At 41.4% G+C, this 22,390-nt stretch overlaps 1 protein-coding gene across 1 annotated transcript in view; it reads left to right on the top strand.

The window, feature by feature from the left end:
- Positions 1–22,390, top strand: part of LOC310865870 (complement C1q-like protein 2) — a gene marked incomplete at its 5' end in the record, with an annotated part of 67,600 nt that overhangs the window by 25,809 nt on the left and 19,401 nt on the right. The window contains one exon of the mRNA XM_083775078.1: positions 7,390–7,512. Within this exon, the coding sequence (XP_083631204.1) occupies positions 7,390–7,512 (123 nt within the window). The remainder of the gene's footprint in view (positions 1–7,389; positions 7,513–22,390) is intronic.

The following is a 22,390-nucleotide window of genomic DNA, read 5'->3' as shown; positions in this document are numbered from 1 at the left end:
ACTCAACTTAAGATGGATCAGGGGCCACTCAACTTAAGATGATCAGGGGCTACTCAACTTAAGATGGATCAGGGGCCACTCAACTTAAGATGGATCAGGGGCCACTCAACTTAAGATGGATCAGGGGCCACTCAACTTAAGATGGATCAGGGGCCACTCAAATTAAGATGGATCAGGGGCCACTCAACTTAAGATGGATCAGGGGCTACTCAACTTAAGATGGATCAGGCGCCACTCAACTTAAGATGGATCAGGGCCACTCAACTTAAGATGGATCAGGGGGCACTCAACTTAAGATGCATCAGGGGCTACTCAACTTAAGATGGATCAGGGGCCACTCAACTTAAGATGGATCAGGGGCCACTCAACTTAAGATGGATCAGGGGCCACTCAACTTAAGATGGATCAGGGGCCACTCAACTTAAGATGGATCAGGGGCCACTCAACTTAAGATGGATCAGGGCCACTCAACTTAAGATGGATCAGGGGCCACTCAACTTAAGATGGATCAGGGGCCACTCAACTTAAGATGGATCAGGGGCCACTCAACTTAAGATGGATCAGGGGCCACTCAGCAACATTCCAAACGTCCAAGGGCAGCAAGCTAAACATAGTGTTCAGAACCCTAAACGTGTTATAGTGGCTATCCATCATACTATTGTATTAAATGTTTTGCATTATATAAATTAACTTATACTGTTGCATTATATAATAACTTGTGGTATTAGTGGTATTTATCTATCAAACAACATTCCTCTTTCATCACTGATGACTTTCCTTCCTGAATAATTAATGATTTTCAGTAAACTGACAATTATGACCGCACACACGCGTGCACCCCCCCCCCCCCCCCCCCCCCCCCCCACCACACACACACACACACACACACACACACACACACACACACACACACACACACACACACACACACACACGCACACAGAAGGGTTACTTTGCTCTGAGAAGGGATAGTAAATCATTGACCTGTAGATGTTTTGACATTTGGAGCACAATAAATACACTTGAACTGAATAAGAACTCAGACTGACTGAGAAGTGGAAAAATAAATAACTTGACATTCTGTGTTCTCAGGTCAGTGGACAGAATAAATACTGGTCTCGACACAAACACCTTTAGACAGAGACAGAGACATTCTGTGTTCTCAGATCAGTGGACCGAATAAATACTGGTCTCGACACAAACACCTTTAGACAGAGACAGAGACATTCTGTGTTCTCAGATCAGTGGACAGAATAAATACTGCTTTTCGACACAAACACCTTTAGACAGAGACAGAGACATTGTGCTTTATGTCTGACGGAGAAATAATCCTATTTTAATTGATCATTTCAGTTCTATAATATCTCAAGGCACATTTTAAACTCATGGGGAACATCACACCATGACACAACGCTATTACTCTTTCAAAATAACAACAGCTGATTACATTAAATATTTTCACAGCCGCTCTCTTCAGAGTGAGGACATTAATTCATGTCTTATCAAAGCACATGTTGCAGTTCTCAGGTGGGTCCTTGACACCATTTATTTAGTGCCTCGTACACTAACTTTCCACTGGCACGGTGACGTGTCTAGTGTTGGTGGACGAGCAGGGAGAGGATATAAGAAGCAGCTGCGATATCGATATCATGACATACAGTGACTCTGCTTCAGGATGAAGGGCTGTGTGGCTTTGCTTGTTTTACTGTTCTGTCTGTCTGGGGCTGCTGGGGCTCCGGGGGAGAGCGGACCGGTCAGCGAGAGACAGAGCGATGCCCAACCAGGTTCCCTCTTCACACATGAAATATGGGATGCGATGATAGAGCTGAGAGGCATGGTGGTGGTGCAACAAGAGAAGATGAGGAACATGGAGACCAGGGTGGCAGCCAGCGAGGAAGAAGCCAAGGAACAGAAGATGTCCATGACAGGTTAGAATGGTCACAATGAGCTGGAAGAGGTTGTAAAGGTATACAGGATGAAATGTGTTTAAAATGTTTCATAGTTTAACATAATGTTAAAGAGGTTGTAAAGGTATATACAGGATGAAATGTGTTTAAAATGTTTCATAGTTTAACATAATGTTGCTCTGTGTCTGTGATGTTTTTCAGTAATGGCTGCCAAATTGAGTGCTAGCGAGAGCCTCGTGAAAGACCTCCAGGTCCATGTTGCAGACCTCCAAACCAGACTCAGCACCAGTGAGGTCCATGTTGCAGGCCTCCAAACCAGACTCAGTACCAGTGAGGTCCATGTTGCAGACTTGAAGGAAGAAAGTGAAGGTAATTTGATCCAGATGGTGTTCAGTGAATGCAAGTATGTGTAGTGTTGAAAAGGCACTTTGGGGGTTAATTAGTAGTTCACCCAAAAACTAACTTATTATCAGTTACACTCCCCACGAAGCCTTGAATTGACCACAACTCAAAAAATTAATCACACCCGTGTTATCATCATACATCCCATTCCGTGCTCAGCCAATCAAATCATCACAAATGTCATTCACTTTTGGCGTCTTCACTTTCCTGCCGGAAACATTTTATCCTCAAGATGTACTTTGCTCGGCCAATCAAATCATCAAGTTGGGAAAAGGAGGGCCCCTCAGAAATCTCCATGGGGTGTGTAATTATTATTAAGTCACATTTTGGGTGAACTACTCCTTTAATTACTTTCATTGATCTCAGAGAATAGATAATTGTTTTTGATCATGTATCTTACTGTACAGGTGATCCATATAATCCATAATGGAAAGCTTACTCACTCAACAGTGAAAGTGCATGAGTATTTACTGTATGACTGACTTAATGCTAATGTACTGATTTCAGCTCATCTTGTTCAGCTGACCACCATAGAAACCAGGCTGACTGCTGCTGAAAGCCTAGTGCAGAGTAAGTATGTTTTATAAATATAATATACTAACATATTATTAAGTATACATGTATAGAAGTAGGAATTGAAAAAATCCCCAAAAGGTTCAATTAAATGGAGTACAATGTACTCATATTTCCACTTTTTTATTGACACACACTAATAAACGTTCATATACTATACTAATTATATATCAATAAGTATGATATACTAATATAAAATATGATATATATAGTATATGCTCAGTAAACATTATGTTCAGAATAATCTGAAAGGTAGTCTTTGAAAGAGAAAAAAGTGGGCACACACTGGTCTGGTATAGCTAAAGAACACACACTGGTATATAGCTAAAGAACACACACTGGTATATAGCTAAAGAACACACACTGGTATAGCTAAATAACACACACTGGTATAGCTAAAGAACACACACTGGTATAGCTAAAGAACACACACTGGTATAGCTAAAGAACACACACTGGTATAGATAAAGAACACACACTGGCACAGCTAAAGAACACACACTGGTATAGCTAAATAACACACACTGGTATAGCTAAAGAACACACACTGGTATAGCTAAATAACACACACTGGTATAGCTAAAGAACACACACTGGTACAGCTAAATAACACACACTGGTATAGCTAAAGAACACACACTGGTATAGCTAAATAACACACACTGGTATAGCTAAAGAACACACACTGGTACAGCTAAAGAACACACACTGGTATAGATAAAGAACACACACTGGTACAGCTAAAGAACACACACTGGTACAGCTAAAGAACACACACTGGTACAGCTAAAGAACACACACTGGTATAGCTAAAGAACACACACTGGTACAGCTAAAGAACACACACTGGTATAGCTAAAGAACACACACTGGTATAGATAAAGAACACACACTGGTACAGCTAAAGAACACACACTGGTATAGATAAAGAACACACACTGGTACAGCTAAAGAACACACACTGGTACAGCTAAAGAACACACACTGGTATAGCTAAAGAACACACACTGGTATAGCTAAAGAACACACACTGGTATAGCTAAAGAACACACACTGGTATAGATAAAGAACACACACTGGTACAGCTAAAGAACACACACTGGTACAGCTAAAGAACACACACTGGTACAGCTAAAGAACACACACTGGTATAGCTAAAGAACACACACTGGTATAGATAAAGAACACACACTGGTATAGCTAAAGAACACACACTGGTATAGCTAAAGAACACACACTGGTACAGCTAAAGAACACACTGGTATAGATAAAGAACACACACTGGTATAGCTAAAGAACACACACTGGTATAGATAAAGAACACACACTGGTACAGCTAAAGAACACACACTGGTACAGCTAAAGAACACACACTGGTATAGATAAAGAACACACACTGGTATAGATAAAGAACACACACTGGTATAGCTAAAGAACACACACTGGTACAGCTAAAGAACACACACTGGTATAGATAAAGAACACACACTGGTATAGATAAAGAACACACACTGGTACAGCTAAAGAACACACACTGGTATAGCTAAAGAACACACACTGGTATAGATAAAGAACACACACTGGTATAGCTAAAGAACACACACTGGTACAGCTAAAGAACACACACTGGTATAGCTAAAGAACACACACTGGTACAGCTAAAGATCACACACTGGTATAGATAAAGAACACACACTGGTATAGCTAAAGAACACACACTGGTATAGATAAAGAACACACACTGGTATAGCTAAAGAACACACACTGGTATAGCTAAAGAACACACACTGGTATAGATAAAGAACACACACTGGTATAGATAAAGAACACACACTGGTATAGCTAAAGAACACACACTGGTATAGATAAAGAACACACACTGGTATAGATAAAGAACACACACTGGTATAGCTAAAGAACACACACTGGTATAGATAAAGAACACACACTGGTATAGCTAAAGAACACACACTGGTATAGCTAAAGAACACACACTGGTATAGCTAAAGAACACACACTGGTATAGATAAAGAACACACACTGGTATAGCTAAAGAACACACACTGGTATAGCCAAAGAACACACACTGGTATAGCCAAAATGCCAAGGATGTATTTTAGGACGAAGAGAATACAGAGACCAACGTTTGGGCAGATAACTGACACACTTCAGGGTATGTGTAAAAAAAAGAAAAAATTACCATATGCCTGGGCTAGTCTTACAACCAATCACATTCTGACCCATTTAGAGCCTGGGCTAGTCTTACAACCAATCACATTCTGACCCATTTAGAGCCTGGGCTAGTCTTACAACCAATCACATTCTGACCCATTTAGAGCCTGGGCTAGTCTTACAACCAATCACATTCTGACCCATTTAGAGCCTGGGCTAGACTTACAACCAATCACATTCTGACCCATATAGAGCCTGGGCTAGACTTACAACCAATCACATTCTGACCCATATAGACCCTGGGCTAGTCGTACAACCAATCACATTCTGACCCATATAGAGCCTGGGCTAGTCTTACAACCAATCACATTCTGACCCATTTAGAGCCTGGGCTAGTCTTACAACCAATCACATTCTGACCCCTATAGAGCCTGGGCTAGTCGTACAACCAATCACATTCTGACCCATATAGAGCCTGGGCTAGTCTTACAACCAATCACATTCTGACCCATTTAGAGCCTGGGCTAGTCTTACAACCAATCACATTCTGACCCATTTAGAGCCTGGGCTAGTCTTACAACCAATCACATTCTGACCCATTTAGAGCCTGGGCTAGTCTTACAACCAATCACATTCTGACCCATTTAGAGCCTGGGCTAGACTTACAACCAATCACATTCTGACCCATATAGAGCCTGGGCTAGACTTACAACCAATCACATTCTGACCCATATAGACCCTGGGCTAGTCGTACAACCAATCACATTCTGACCCATATAGAGCCTGGGCTAGTCTTACAACCAATCACATTCTGACCCATTTAGAGCCTGGGCTAGTCGTACAACCAATCACATTCTGACCCATATAGAGCCTGGGCTAGTCTTACAACCAATCACATTCTGATGAGCGCTGAGAGCAATCAGAGGGAAATACTAGCATCCCTACTATACAGCCCTGGGGGACCCCGGTCAGGTTTAAGTGGATATTAATGAGTAATTAATATTGATGGTACTGTCAACATGTTACATTTAACCAAAGTAATGACTTTACCGTCTTCCACTATTAAACTACCACTATGCAGACCTCCAGACCAGACTCAGTACCAGTGAGGTCCATGTTGCAGACCTCCAAACCAGACTCAGCACCAGTGAGGTCAAAGTTGAAGACTTGAAGGAAGAAAGTGAAGGTAATTTGATCCAGATGGTGTTCAGTGAATGCAAGTATGTGTAGTGTTGAAAAGGCACTTTGGGGGTTAATTAGTAGTTCACCCAAAAACTACTTATTATCAGTTACACTCCCGACGAAGCCTTGAATTGACCACAACTCAGCCGGTCGTCACATTATATGATTATTGGAATGCGACAAAAACTTTAAAAAATAAATCACACCCGTGTTATCATCATACCCATTCCGTGCTCAGCCAATCAAATCATCACTATGGGGTGATCAGCCAATCAAATCATCAAGTTGGGAAAAGGAGGGGCTAGGGCCCCTTAGAAATCTCCATGGGGTGTGTAATTAAGTCACATTTTGGGTGAACTACTCCTTTAATCACTTTCATTGATCTCAGAGAATAGATAATTGTTTTTGATGATGTAATTTACTGTACAGGTGATCCATATAATCCATAATGGAAAGCTTACTCACTCAACAGTGAAAGTGCATGAGTATTTACTGTATGACTGACTTAATGCTAATGTACTGATTTCAGCTCTTCTTGTTCAGCTGACCACCATAGAAACCAGGCTGACTGCTGCTGAAAGCCAAGTGCAGAGTAAGTATGTTTTATAAATATAATATATATACTAACATATTATTAAGTATACATGTATATCAAAAGTAGGAATTGAAAAAATCCCCAAAAGGTTCAATTACAAGTACAAGGTACTCATATTTCCACTTTTATTGACTAATAAACGTTCATATACTATACTAATTATATATCAATAAGTATGATATACTAATATAAAATATGATAAGTATATGCTCAGTAAACATTGTGTTCAGTCTTCATTATGTATGAAGGATTTACTGCACATTACTCCCCAAATATGCATAAAATTAAATGATCTATACTATTCTTTGGCACACATTTTTTCTTTTGCAGATCTACAAGCTCATAACGTAATGTGACATGTTGTGAGCTTGTTGTGAGCTTGTAGATCTGCTATATCTGTCAAAGAGATTTGGTGTAGAGCAGAGGTTCCCATGCTACTCCATAAGTGCTCCTGCGTATATGATGATGATGTCACGTGCATACCCTCTATTGGCTTAATATAATATTATGCTTTTATAATATTTAAAGTGTTTGATAATTCTCCTCCTGTGTTGACAGACAAACCGAAGGTGGCCTTCTCGGTTGGTTTGGGTAATTCAGTTGGACCGTATGGTTCTCCCACCACTCTGATCTACAAGAAGGTCTTCACTAACGTCGGCAACGCCTACAATCCATCTACAGGTAGTGCAAAGGGTTTTTACTTAAGTAAAAGTATCAATACTGCAATATAGAACTACTCTGTTACAAGTAAAAGTCCGGAATTCAAAATGTGCTTGAGTAAAAGTAAAAAGGTACTTAAAGTAGTACAAGTGAAAGTATTCATTATGCAGAATATACGTGCCATTTCAAGTTTTCAAATGTATATTAAAAAACCTTTTTGAAAATAGCAGATCTACAAGCTTATAGATTCGCTATTTTCAAATGGCCTAAATGTGGCTGAAGTGGTTAATAAATATATGTTTTGTAATAATAATCAAAATCTACAAAGTAACTCGTGACTAAAATCATCAAATAAATGTAGTGGAGTAAAAGTAAATGGAGTGGAGTAAATATTTATATCAAAGTATAAGTAAAAGTATTGGAAATTGGAAATACTCAAGTAAACTACGAATACCAAAACATTGTACTTAAGTACTTACTTAGTTACTTTCCACCACTGTGTGTTTCACATTGAAAACAACAGTCCAGAGGAGATGAGGAAAGTAACCTCTTAACTCACACAACTTGTAGATCTGACTTTTTAAATTAAGGTTTTTATTTTTATAATTGTATTTTTAATTTCTATTAATGTAATGTGTCTCTCATCCTGTGTTCTCAGGGGTATTCTCTGCGCCGGTCAGTGGACTCTATCACTTCACATATACTGCAGTTAACGGGTGGTCATCAGAGTTGTTCTGTGTCTACATGTTTAAGAATGAGCAGAGCCTCTTAGGTAACTGTGGATACAATAGTGGAGGTGGAGGTCATGAACAGATATCTAGTGGAAGGATGGTAGAGCTGGAGGAGGGAGACACTGTTTACATGCGTTTACGTTCAGGGGACAGGCTCTATGATAACTCATACAACCGCTCTGTGTTCAATGGTGTTCTGCTCTATTCTATGTAACACTGTCTGCTACTGGTACCATTACTTTATACAGTGTTCTGCTCTATTCTATGTAACACTGTCTGCTACTGGTACCATTACTTTATACAGTGTTCTGGTCTATTCTATGTAACACTGTCTGCTACTGGTACCATTACTTTATACAGTGTTCTGCTCTATTCTATGTAACACTGTCTGCTACTGGTACCATTACTTTATACAGTGTTCTGGTCTATTCTATGTAACACTGATACTGGTACCATTACTTTATACAGTGTTCTGCTCTATTCTATGTAACACTGTCTGCTACTGGTACCATTACTTTATACAGTGTTCCCAATAAACACATTGAAAAGCATTGTTGTCTGTTGTATGTTTTACTTTACAGGCGACACACACACACACACACACACACACACACACACACACACACACACACACACACAGTGTTCTATTTCACCAACAGTCCGTGTTGGATTTTACAGTTACTTGTATTGTGAATTAAAGAGCCTGTTGTATTATGCAAATCACAGAGCAGAGGCTAGACGGTCAATGACACACATTTTAACAGCCCATTTCTGCACGGCGGCAGAGGCAGCAGCAGTGATAAACAATAATGTATGTCTTACCTATATTTGGGAGAAAGTGCCTTCCCTTTCCCCTTGAATTAATCCACCCGGGCAATAGTTTATTAAATGAGTTTGCAGCATGCTCTGCAGCTCATGTGAACAGAGGTGCAGCCATTAACAGGTGAAAGGAATGGGACAGCACTTTGAAGATGAGTCCGTCATTCATGACACTTTACATCACTTTGAGAACCCTTACGGTCCTTATTTACACTCAGTGCTTTAAAGGTAACAGTGAAAGGTGTAGCCCAGGCTTTATTATGCCAACCCAAGAGTAACTTTCTTACTTACAAAACAAAACCAGGGGGTCCCCAGCCAAATGATTGATTGTTGGGAACCAAATGGACCCTTAATGTTAATACATTTGATTTGAATTGAAACTCAGCTTACAAATAGAACAAAATACGAAGTTACGGGTCCGTTTGGTTCCGTTTGCAACCTCAACAATACAGTTTACATTTTTCAAAATCAAAACGGTATCACATGAGGGTCTGTGGCGTCATGGTCTAATAATGCATATCAGATTGCTCATCATTGCTGCTATACCACCTGTAAAATGTTGTTATGGGGGACCCCGGCATATCAGGGAATCAAGTCAGGGAAAGTTGGTAGTATTGATAACTACCGGCCTATAGCGCTTGCAAGCATTTTGTCCAAAGTATTAGAAAAACTACTTCTGGACAGATTAAGTATGTATATAACCACCACTGACAATCAGTTTGGCTTCAAGCCTAAACATAGTACTGATATGTGTATATATGCTCTCAAAGAAGCAGTAGAGACATATAGAAAGCAGGGTTCTACTATGTTTGTTGGTCTTATTGATGCTTCCCGTGCTTTTGATCTTATTCATCATTATAAGCTTTTTAATAAGCTCAAGCTTAAGGGTGTGCCCAGTAATTTAATACGTATATTGGTCTACTGGTATGCCAACCAGCAAATGCAGGTCAAATGGGGCAACACCCTATCTGCCCCCTTTCGGGTGGGCAATGGCGTCAGACAGGGGGGGATTTTATCCCCAGCCCTCTTTAATTTATATATGGACGGCCAATCAAAGCAGCTAGAAGAGTGCAATACTGGGTGTATGATTGGTGATACTCTAATTAACCACTTTATGTACGCGGACGACCTGAGCTTAATATCCCCTAGTAGCAGCGGATTCCAACATCTGCTCAATATCTGCTCTAATTATGGGCTGGACTTTAATATTAAGTATAATGCTAAGAAGAGCATGGTCCTGATAGAGCTAGTGCACTATTCTGTACACTAGGACTCACCACCTTCATGGCACTCTTGAGGAACCTTACCTACAAATTCATGTGTAGACTGGACCGCTCCTTGAATGGATTAATACGGCTGATGACAGACCCTCTCTGTAGCTGGCACGAGTGCCTCTTTTGATTTGTTCGAGTGTTCGAGTGCCTCTTTTGATTTGTTCCCTGAGGGGCTGGATAACTTATTTTTTTTATTTTACCTTTTTTTATGTATTGTATGTATTGTATGTTTTTACCCTGTGGGCCATGAGCCTGTAATAAAGTTTATATATATATCTTTGTTATGGGGGACCCTGGCATATCTTTGTTATGGGGGACCCAGCATATCATTGTTATGAGGGACCCCGCCATATCTTTGTTATGGGGGACCCCGGCATATCTTTGTTATGGGGGACCCCGGCATATCTTTGTTATGGGGGACCCCGGCATATCTTTGTTATGGGGGACCCCGGCATATCTTTGTTATGGGGGACCCCGGCATATCTTTGTTATGGGGGACCCCGGCATATCTTTGTTATGGGGGACCCCGGCATATCTTTGTTGTGGGGGACCCAGCATATCTTTGTTATGGTGGACCCCGGCATATCTTTGTTATGGGGGACCCCAGCATATCTTTGTTATGGGGGACCCCGGCATATCTTTGTTATGGGGGACCCCGGCATATCTTTGTTATGGGGGACCCCGGCATATCTTTGTTATGGGGGACCCAGCATATCTTTGTTATGGGGGACCCCGGCATATCTTTGTTATGGGGGACCCAGCATATCTTTTCAGATGGGGGACCCAAATTTTAATGCAAATCAAAGTGAAAAGACGGAACAGCTCTTAAAAGATAAAAAATAAAAACAGCATACATACATATATCATATTCATATGGTAAGAGTGTGATAGAATAAGGTGTGCAGGGTGGCAGCATGGCCTCTAGGTGGTGCTACAGTGAGGGGTTTTACACTAGACTACAGGCAGATGTGACCTCACAATCATTTAACCAGTGACCACTGTGTCCATTTAATGCACTGGCCATTCAAACACATCAGATCTACAAGCTCTGTGTCCATTTAATGTGTTGGCCATTCAAACACATCAGATCTACAAGCTCTGTGTCCATTTAATGCGCTGACCATTCAAACACAACAGATCTACAAGCTCTGTGTCCATTTAATATGTTGGCCATTCAAACACATCAGATCTACAAGCTCTGTGTCCATTTAATGCGCTGACCATTCAAACACAACAGATCTACAAGCTCTGTGTCCATTTAATGCGCTGACCATTCAAACACAACAGATCTACAAGCTCTGTGTCCATTTAATATGTTGGCCATTCAAACACAACAGATCTACAAGCTCTGTGTCCATTTAATGCGCTGACCATTCAAACACAGCAGATCTACAAGCTCTGTGTCCATTTAATATGTTGGCCATTCAAACACAACAGATCTACAAGCTCTGTGTCCATTTAATGCGCTGACCATTCAAACACAACAGATCTACAAGCTCTGTGTCCATTTAATGCGCTGGCCATTCAAACACAGCAGATCTACAAGCTCTGTGTCCATTTAATGCGCTGGCCATTCAAACACAACAGATCTACAAGCTCAGTGTGTCATGTCGTGCCACGCTTTACATCTGATATTTTTGAACATTTTTGAAAAATGTCCCTAAACATAAACATGTCCCTAAACATAAACATGTCCCTACACATAAAATGTCCCTAAACATAAAATGTCCCTAAACATAAACATGTCCCTACACATAAAATGTCCCTAAACATAAACATGTCCCTACACATAAAATGTCCCTAAACATAAACATGTCCCTACACATAAAATGTCCCTAAACATAAAATGTCCCTAAACATAAACATGTCCCTACACATAAAATGTCCCTAAACATAAACATGTCCCTAAACATAAACATGTCCCTACACATAAAATGTCCCTAAACATAAACACATAAACACAAACGCGGCCAAATACACATCAATGTGGGGGTCCTTGACATGAATATGTTTGAGAACCACTAATAGTCCACAGCACATATTTAAGGTGTTTTTATTTTAACGTTTTAAGGCGTATTTGTCTTATTAGCAAGGGACCCTTTTAACTCAATGTCTGCCAAGGACTTAATTAACTGCTTTTTTATCAAGAGTGGTTTCTCTCTCTCTCTCTCTCTCTCTCTCTCTCTCTCTCTCTCTCTCTCTCTCTCTCTCTCTCTCTCTCTCTCTCTCTCTCTCTCTCTCTCTCTCTCTCTCTCTCTCTCTCTCTCTCTCTCTCTCTCTCTCTCTCTCTCTCTCTCTCTCTCTCTCTCTCTCTCTCTCTCTCTCTCTCTCTCTCTCTCTCAGTATAACATGCTGTAGACTGTAGAGCAACACACGTGCACGATGCACACGCAAGCAGCCACGTGTCATGAGAGAATGGCAACAACGTGCAGCACACGGAGCTTACATTCCTTTGACATGAGACTTTCAGAGGTCTTTTACCTCCAGTGTGTCGCCTCCCATTTCCATTCAATCTCCCTCACTGGCTGTCGTTGGTTGAGAGAGAGTTTCAAAGTGTCCAATAAAGACAATAACAACTAGCCTAATAACACTCCACGATCATAAACCATGGTAACCCTCCATCCACAGCCTAGGACCTCCTACAACCTAAAGGTTATCTCACCTCTGATCACAGTGACAGGTGCCTCTTATTAAACTATGGTGACACTTAAACTGGCACGGCCCTCCATTAATCACTCATCATGTCTATCTGTCTTTGTCTCAAGTGTTCCAGTAACCCATCAGCATTTTATCCTCGATGTTTCCGTGAGAAGTATTCGCATCAAATCAAGTTTAGCCTGTAGTGTGTGTGACTGAGCGAGCGTGTGTGTGTGTGTGTGTGTGTGTGTGTGTGTGTGTGTGTGTGTGTGTGTGTGTGTGTGTGTCCTTCCCATTATCACGGTACATCGGCGTGCCTTGGTCTTTCTCATCAACAGAGAATACCTGATCAGTTTACAGCGACAAGCATACCTTGCCAAACGAAACAAGTGGTTAGCTGGAAGAATGTGTTTTGATGAAAGTGAGCTGTGATGACTATATACTCTAAAGCTGTCGTGTGCATGGAATGGAATTTGGAATGCAACACATATTTATGATTGACGAATGTGGATTATTTGGTTCTCTCTCTCTCTCTCTGTGAGAGCTGTGTGTGTGTGTGTGTGTGTGTGTGTGTGTGTGTGTGTGTGTGTGTGTGTGTGTGTGTGTGTGTGTGTGTGTGTGTGTGACGTGTGTGTGTGTGTGTGGTCATACACTACAGTCAGTCACACACTACATAATGCTACCAAATGAAGCACCGTCAGTCCTGCAGTGTAGTGGAAGGTGAGAAATGTGTAATATATTTTGTTATAATATATATATATATATATATATATATATATATATATATGTGTAGCCATTAATACTTTATGAAAGGAGAAAGCTTGCCAAGAGCGTCAGTTTGATAATAACCGGCCCTGGACAACAGATTGGTGTGGTCAGACAGTGAAATAATTAAAACAATGAAAAGAGACAATACAATATAAAACAGAGCATACAATAGCACAGAGCAGGACATCAATATACAGGTAAATCAGGTGCCGTTAAAGGCGAGGGAGAACAGATGAGTTTTGAGGAGGGATTTAATCAGACCAGTGTGTGTCCAGTGGAAACCTCGTATGAATCTGATCTCAGGTCAGAATGGGTTAAAAGCCCCAATTGACTGGGCAGATCTAATATGGACACAGACTTATAGCATGTTATGTAGACAGCACTATAATTGTATTGTATATAGTCATAGCACGCCATAGTACATATGTATAGCATAGTAGTAAATATGTATAGTTTATATGTATAGTGTATGTATAGTTTCATTATATAGATATTCCACTGTTACTTTCTTAGCTTACGCATGTTTCATGATAAATGCTTTTATGTGATGTATTCCCATGCTTTTGTTCTTGCTTAAATGTAAGTCGCTCTGGATTAAGAGCGTCTGCTAAATGCCTAAATTGTAAATTGTAAATTGAGGGGCAGCGTGTTCCAGAGTTTGGGGCCCGCAGCCGCAAAAGCACGATCCCCCCTGCTCCTCTTACTGGTCACGATCCCCCCTGCTCCTCTTACTGGTCACGATCCCCCCTGCTCCTCTTACTGGTCACCACGATCCCCCTGCTCCTCTTACTGGTCACGATCCCCCCTGCTCCTCTTACTGGTCACGATCCCCCCTGCTCCTCTTACTGGTCACGATCCCCCCTGCTCCTCTTACTGGTCACGATCCCCCCTGCTCCTCTTACTGGTCACGATCCCCCCTGCTCCTCTTACTGGTCAACCAGCAGCAGTTATTGGGTGTGTGATGTGTCCACAGTCCCCGATGTGGCATGATACTTGTTGAAAACTGCCATCAGGTTCCGTGTTTCAGGCTAGTGTTGTTCACTGATTGGAGACTGGAGATGACGTCAGGTTTTTTTTTTTTTTTTGGTATGCCGATTGGCTGAATAGGTTGTCTGTCTACGCTGTAGTTCCGTAACCAGAGTCCAGACTCCACTCACATGTATGGAAATGCGATTTCAAGGGGGAGTGGTTAACCAGGCTACGAAATGTATTTTGACGTTGCTGTGTTGACGTCGTCAAAAGTGGATCGAGAAAATCATATAATTGACTCATTGGGAGATCTAAAGGTCAGAGGTCCTTTGACGAATGACTGTGAGCTTCAGTTCTTGAGCGATCCCCACGACCCAACTACCACATTGGTTCCCAAACCTTTTTACTGAAGTACCACCTCAGAAAATATTTGGCTCTCCAAGTGCCACCCAGGGGGGCAGTCAGCCAGATATTTCGTGAAGCCTCATTTGAAATCGGTAGTTCATATAATGGCCTGTTGTGGCGCTGGACTGGACCCAAAAAGCCCCATAGCTCCATAGAGGCCCATGTATTTTGGCCCAACTTCATCTAGACTGTATTACCTTAATAAACATGGTCATGAATACTTTCTTCTTCCAGTCACTAGTTTAAAGTCTCATTTCTAATGTCATAATATTATTTTTGGAAAATTATGGTCCCATTAATTAAAAAAATGACCATAAAGAAAAAAAAACATCTTGTATGTTCTGAGGGGCGTGGCTACCGTTACAGTCTATGATCGGGATTCCCCTCCCACTCGAGTCAAAATAAAAACCAACGGAGAAGAAGGGGGGAAGTCCCGCCTCGTTGTCTGGGCAGCCAATGGCCAGCTGGTCCAAAACGGAGCCAGCCAATGGCCAGCTGGTACCAAACGGATCTAGAAAGATGGCGACTTACATCAGGAATTACCATATTATTACAGGCTTCATTTTACGTTCATGTTAGACCCGGCGAACGCTTTGTCCATATTTTTTACAGTCTATGGTGCCACCATAATAGTACCACCATAGCCTGGCACTCAGTCTGAATTTTCATTTCGTTCCACTTCATTATTCAGACTGAAAGCCCTCCCCATGGCAGCAGTTTGTGATGGGCGTTGTCAAAGCGGCAGTCTTCGGTGATTGGTTCATACCAACCAATCAGAATAGTAGGAAGCAGACAACGTTGTTGTCAAACATGATACCCAAGATACCCATGTACCTGTCTAAATACTTCCTTAATGTAAACGAAGTCCACACCCACAACACCAGAGGGAGTGCAACAAACCATGTACAACCCAGATTCGGCACAAACAAGGGACTAAATTATTTTCGCTCCTATGCCACCAAAATGTGGAACGCCCTACCAACAGTCATTAAGACATGTGAATCCCTTGACTCCTTCAAAACCGCTCTCAAAGGGCACCTACGGATGGCTGCAATTCGAAACTGGCCTCTGTAAAATCTGAATCCCCCACCCCCCACCCCCATTTCCCCTCACTGTATAATGTATCTTTTCCCTTTTTTGCTTCCTATATGATGAATTCCTGTTCTGTTCTTTAGCTACATAGAAATGTCTATTTGTATGTCTCTAAATGTTTGTATGTCTCTAAATGTTTTGATGAATTGAACAATGTGGACCCTGTTGTAAACAAGTGTAATGCTTAATTGGGTCGTCCACTCACAGTTAACAGTCTTTGTATTGAGTTTGTGCTTAAAATGTACTGTAATTCTACAAACTGTTAATAAATATTTCAATCAATCAAAAAAACCCGTTTGCTAACCAAACAAACCACAGCCAACGATCGCTACTAGCATGTAAACAAAAGCGGTAGAATATGTCGGATGATGTGGCACGGCCCTCCATTAATCACTCATCATGTCTATCTGTCTTTGTCTCAAGTGTTCCAGTAACCCATCGGCATTTTATCCTTGATGTTTCCGTGAGAAGTATTCGCATCAAATCAAGTTTAGCCTGTAGTGTGTGTGACTGTGTGTGTGTGTGTGTGTGTGTGTGTGTGTGTGTGTGTGTGTGTGTGTGTGTGTGTGATCAGTTTACAGCGACAAGCATACCTTTCCAAACCAAACAAGTGGTTAGCTGGTAGAATGTGTTTTGATGAAAATGTTCATCAGAGCTGTGATGACTATACTCTAAAGCTGTCGTGTGCATGGAATGGAATTTGGAATGCAACACATATTTATGATTGACGATGAATGAGGAATGTGGATTATTTGGTTCTCTCTCTCTGAGAGCTGTGGAGGTGTGTGTGTGTGTGTGTGTGTGTGTGTGTGTGTGTGGGGGGGGGGGGGGGGGGGGTCATACTGATGTCATTCAGTTCACCTCTCCACTCTCCCATATTGTTGAACACTTAATGCAAGTAGAAGCAGTCAGTCAGTCACACACTACATAATGCTACCAAATGAAGCAGTGCTGCAGTGTAGTGGTGAGAAAGAAGGTGAGAAATGTGTGATATATTTTGTTATATGTAGCCGTTAATACTTTATGAAAGGAGAAAGCTTGCCAAGAGCGTCAGTTTGATAATAACCGGCCCTGGACAACAGATTCATGGAGTGTATGTGGTGTGGTCAGACAGTGACATAATTAATAGTCCTGCAACAAACAGTCAAAAAGTGCTTTAGTTTTCGAGATACCCCTACCGGAGGTAGGACCAAACACAACATAGTTTTTCCTCATCTCTAAGGCCTCCCATACATTAAATGGATTCTTGTATGAAAATATTTTACTGCAAAAGTGGTGAAATTGTTATTTAAAGTTATACACCTCAAACTAAAAATAAAGCCTGTCCGTCTGGGGGTTGAGGCACTTAAAGTCATGTAGATTCACAATGGAAGCTCTGAGAGGTTCAAAACTTGGCATACTTGAAGCCAGAACATACCTCTACATTCTAGAAAATGAATGTCAATATCTGAATGTCAATATGAGATATAGTCATTTGAACACATACCTACAGTAGGCGGAATTGTACATCTATGTAGATGTCTTCTCTACTTTGAAGTGACTCTGGAATGGATGGTCATAGCAACACATATGATGGCTTGTAGGAAAGGTGAGGTTCTACTGAATCCAGCAATACCAATTGTGTAAATGTAGCTTGCATAATCGTGGAGTTATGCCACTAACGTATATGGTGTGCCAAACGGGGAGAAATAAAACAGTCCCAACTCCTAATGAAATCTACAGTATCACACAGATTAGATTAGTTTTGGTTCACTTATCAAGGGTGGAAAAATAATAACAAATTCACTTGAGTATAAGTCCTTACATTACAATGTATGAAATGTCTCAAACTTGAGAAATGAGAATGTGTGGTAAAAATGTATGCCGCTTCAACAATAGTACAGAGAAATATGAAAGCCTACAGTGGAACTACTAACTATTATTATGTTGCAGCACATGACCTGGATGTTCCCTCATCAAGCTCAAATCTCAATATTATCCTCATAACAGCAAGTTATTCATTTCTGTAGTTATTTGGTTAAAGTCAAGTTATACTACAGTATTTGGCTCCACCTGCATCTTATTGCCTACATTATGTGGCTTTCACATATTTTGGAATGTGAAAAGATGAGATGAACCTCACCCGTCAAATCAAGTAGCTATTTAGCTGACTGGAGTGGAGAGTGACCTAGCATTTAGTTCTCTTTAGTGTAACAGAGCCTACTGCCTGTCCAGTAGTCTACACTGACAATAGCAGAACCCTGCCCTGACACTATTTCACCAGAATGGAAAATAGACTTAATTAGTATCACTTGTAATATGGTTACTGCACATATACTATAGCCTAAAAATAGTGTGCACAATGCACAACATAGATACTGTACAAATTCTGAAGTGTATCTTTAACATTTTACCAAAATGGAATATTGTATCCAAATCTTTGTATCATCTTTGCTAAACAGTTAGAAAAAGGCACAAAACAAGACCCATAATGTATAAAGCCCACGGCAGAAGACCTTCAACACATACTAACACTACAATACTGCAATATACTCTCCTCATCATACTGTATCATGTTGAGAAAACTACTCCAGTAAGAGCAGAGTGAGAGCATGCCGTCTCGTCAAGAAGACTGAACAGGGTACAACATTGTTGAATAGGATACAACACTGTTTAACATACAAATATATTGTTTCATTTGTGGGAAGGCCAGCACAATTGATTGATTGATTGATGGATTTAATAGTTTATTAGACATAAATGTAAAAACAGCAACAGAGTACAGTCATACAATCAGTTCAAAAGGGATAGCACAAAAAAGTAATTGCAGTCTTGTGCAATCAGTTCATAGACAAAACCAGGACTACTGGTCAGAGTACCAGAGACAGGGCCTTCACATGGTCACTGGTCAGAGTACCAGAGACAGGGCCTTCACATTGGTCACTGGTCAGAGTACCAGAGACAGGGCCTTCACATGGTCACTGGTCAGAGTACCAGAGACAGGGCCTTCACATGGTCACTGGTCAGAGTACCAGAGACAGGGCCTTCACATGGTCACTGGTCAGAGTACCAGAGACAGGGCCTTCACATGGTCACTGGTCAGAGTACCAGAGACAGGGCCTTCACATGGTCACTGGTCAGAGTACCAGAGACAGGGCCTTCACATGGTCACTGGTCAGAGTACCAGAGACAGGGCCTTCACATGGTCACTGGTCAGAGTACCAGAGACAGGGCCTTCACATGGTCACTGGTCAGAGTACCAGAGACAGGGCCTTCACATTGGTCACTGGTCAGAGTACCAGAGACAGGGCCTTCACATGCAGCATCAGAAAGATTGATGAAGTTGTACATCGGCTGCTCTCGTACCCAGATCTCTTTGCATATGATGACAAATATCATAAATGCTACCTAAAACACTAAATCTCTAAACGAAATATAGCAGCTATAACACAAAGAATTAGAACAGCAGACCAGTATCTATGTCAAAGCTTTTATTAATCTCACTGAAGTAGTTAACATCTTTCTTTAAATAAATGAAAGTGATGACAAGTCATCACTTTCAATAAATAAGAGTTATGACATACTGAAGACACTGGTCCATGGTTTTCTTCATCGATATATCTGCAGGTCTATGTAGTAGTTCTGGATTTTCTTGGAGATTTGCATCTTCTCTCATTGTGCCCATTTCCCATGGGCACACTTTTAGAGCATGCAACATCAGACTTTCCATGTTCTACACATTGTAATGCTGTATGTTTCCAGGGTTTGTATTTATTCAATATCATCTTCTTCCTCAGAGTCAGTGTCTCCAGTGTTTTTTTAACATGTATAATTTATTAAATTCTAGATTGGTAGTTTAGGCTTTTTTCTGTTTATTTAATGTGGTCACTTAGTTTCTTAAAGAGCGATATGCTAGCCAGTCCTCTGATCTACCTGAATCTACAGAAACTATTTTACCTTCATCTCTATCTTTCATCAAGCTTCTCAGCGTTGTCAGCTTTTCATCTACTATTTTCAATATGCTTTGAAAAGTAATTATGAAAGTTTAAATTCTGTTGAAACATTGTAACAATACAAATGTTCTCTCATGGGGTCTATGCTGTCACAGACGGGGGTCCACAGACAAATAGATCATTTTGGGGACTATGCTGTCACAGACGGGGGTCCACAGACAAATAGATCATTTTGGGATCCTTGACATGGGGGACTTAATCTGCCTCATGGGGCGATATGCACTGAGAGGGGCCAGACTTTAATCTGCCTCATGGGGCGATATGCATTGAGAGGGGCCAGACTTTAATCTGCCCCATGGGGCGATATGCATTGAGAGGGGCCAGACTTTAATCTGCCCCATGGGGCGATATGCTTTGAGAGGGGCCAGACTTTAATCTGCCTCATGGGGCGATATGCATTGAGAGGGGCCAGACTTTAATCTGCCTCATGGGGCGATATGCATTGAGAGGGGCCAGACTTTAATCTGCCTCATGGGGCGATATGCATTGAGAGGGGCCAGACTTTAATCTGCCTCATGGGGCGATATGCATTGAGAGGGGCCAGACTTTAATCTGCCTCATGGGGCGATATGCATTGAGAGGGGCCAGACATTAATCTGCCTCATGGGGCGATATGCTTTGAGAGGGGCCAGACTTAATCTGCCCCATGGGGCGATATGCATTGAGAGGGGCCAGACTTAATCTGCCTCATGGGGCGATATGCTTTGAGAGGGGCCAGACTTAATCTGCCCCATGGGGCGATATGCACTGAGAGGGGCCAGACTTTAATCTGCCTCATGGGGCGATATGCTTTGAGAGGGGCCAGACTCAATCTGCCTCATGGGGCGATATGCATTGAGAGGGGCCAGACTCAATCTGCCTCATGGGGCGATATGCATTGAGAGGAGCCAGACTTAATCTGCCTCATGGGGCGATATGCATTGAGAGGGGCCAGACTTTAATCTGCCTCATGGGGCGATATGCATTGAGAGGGGCCAGACTTTAATCTGCCCCATGGGGCGATATGCTTTGAGAGGGGCCAGACTCAATCTGCCTCATGGGGCGATATGCATTGAGAGGGGCCAGACTTTAATCTGCCTAGTAGTATAGTATGGTGTCTGTCTGCTACACCTTTTGACCACTGGGGGCGCCACTGAGTCAATTAATGCATAAATTATGCAAATGAGTAATTAATTTATGCATTCAATTATTTACATTCCTTGAATTCCATACATTCCATAAATCATAAATCATATTATATATATATATCATAAATATAATTACCATAGTGTTATTATTAAATAAAGAAGCTAATAATAGTTTTTTTTTTTTCCATGACAGAGTGTGTGTGTGTGTGTGTGCGTGTGTGTGTTCCCTCCCTTCCTCCATGCATCTCCATGTCCCAACCTTGCCGGCAACCGGGGCCAGGTGCAGAGATTCTGCATACAGGTGTGAAAAGAAAACAATAGGGCTCTCCATTCCTTTGAACTGACATCTGGCAGTTTTCAAAGGGTGTTGTGTAAACAGGGGTGGGGGCTCTCTCCACTCCTTTCAAGTGCCAGGTGGCTATTGAGAATCCGTTTCAAGTGCCAGGTGGAGATCAGAATGTGTTAATTAGATTTTAAAAAACATGGGTGTTGTGTAAACAAGGGTGGGGGCTCTCTCCACTCCTTTCAAGTGCCAGGTGGCTATTGAGAATCCGTTTCAAGTGCCAGGTGGACATCAGAATGTGTTAATTAGATTTTAAAAAACAGGGGTGTTGTGTAAACAAGGGTGGGGGCTCTCTCCACTCCTTTCAAGTGCCAGGTGGCTATTGAGAATCCGTTTCAATAATGCAGTACCACCTATGCCCTGATGTGATTTCAGTCACATAGTGCAATGTTTTCAGCGGAATGCATATAAATATTGATAAAAACTATAACTAAGTGGTCATAGATTGTTTTTTGTCTTTAACATTCAGCCAAGCATTCAACCAAATCTGACCACAACAGTTAGGCCTGTGTAGACATTACTTAAAATAAAAAGTAGTAGTTTAATTATAATTTTATAAAGTTTATTGACATTAACAACTGCCGTAGCATTTCTAAGTGTGAAGCTTCACAGCGCCCCTATAATATTAGCTCTGAGTTCGATGGGGGAGCAGACAAGGAATCAGATTACAGTACTGAGAGGAGGAATGGTGAGTGATACTATGATGCGGTGTTTGTGACTCACGGTTTGTGAATGGATGACC

The sequence above is a fragment of the Protomyctophum parallelum genome, assembly GCF_964188405.1.
Source record: "Protomyctophum parallelum genome assembly, chromosome: 10".
In the NCBI taxonomy this organism is placed as follows: domain Eukaryota; kingdom Metazoa; phylum Chordata; class Actinopteri; order Myctophiformes; family Myctophidae; genus Protomyctophum; species Protomyctophum parallelum.
Note: the sequence above shows the minus strand (reverse complement) of the source record. Positions and strands in the feature narration are given on the sequence as shown.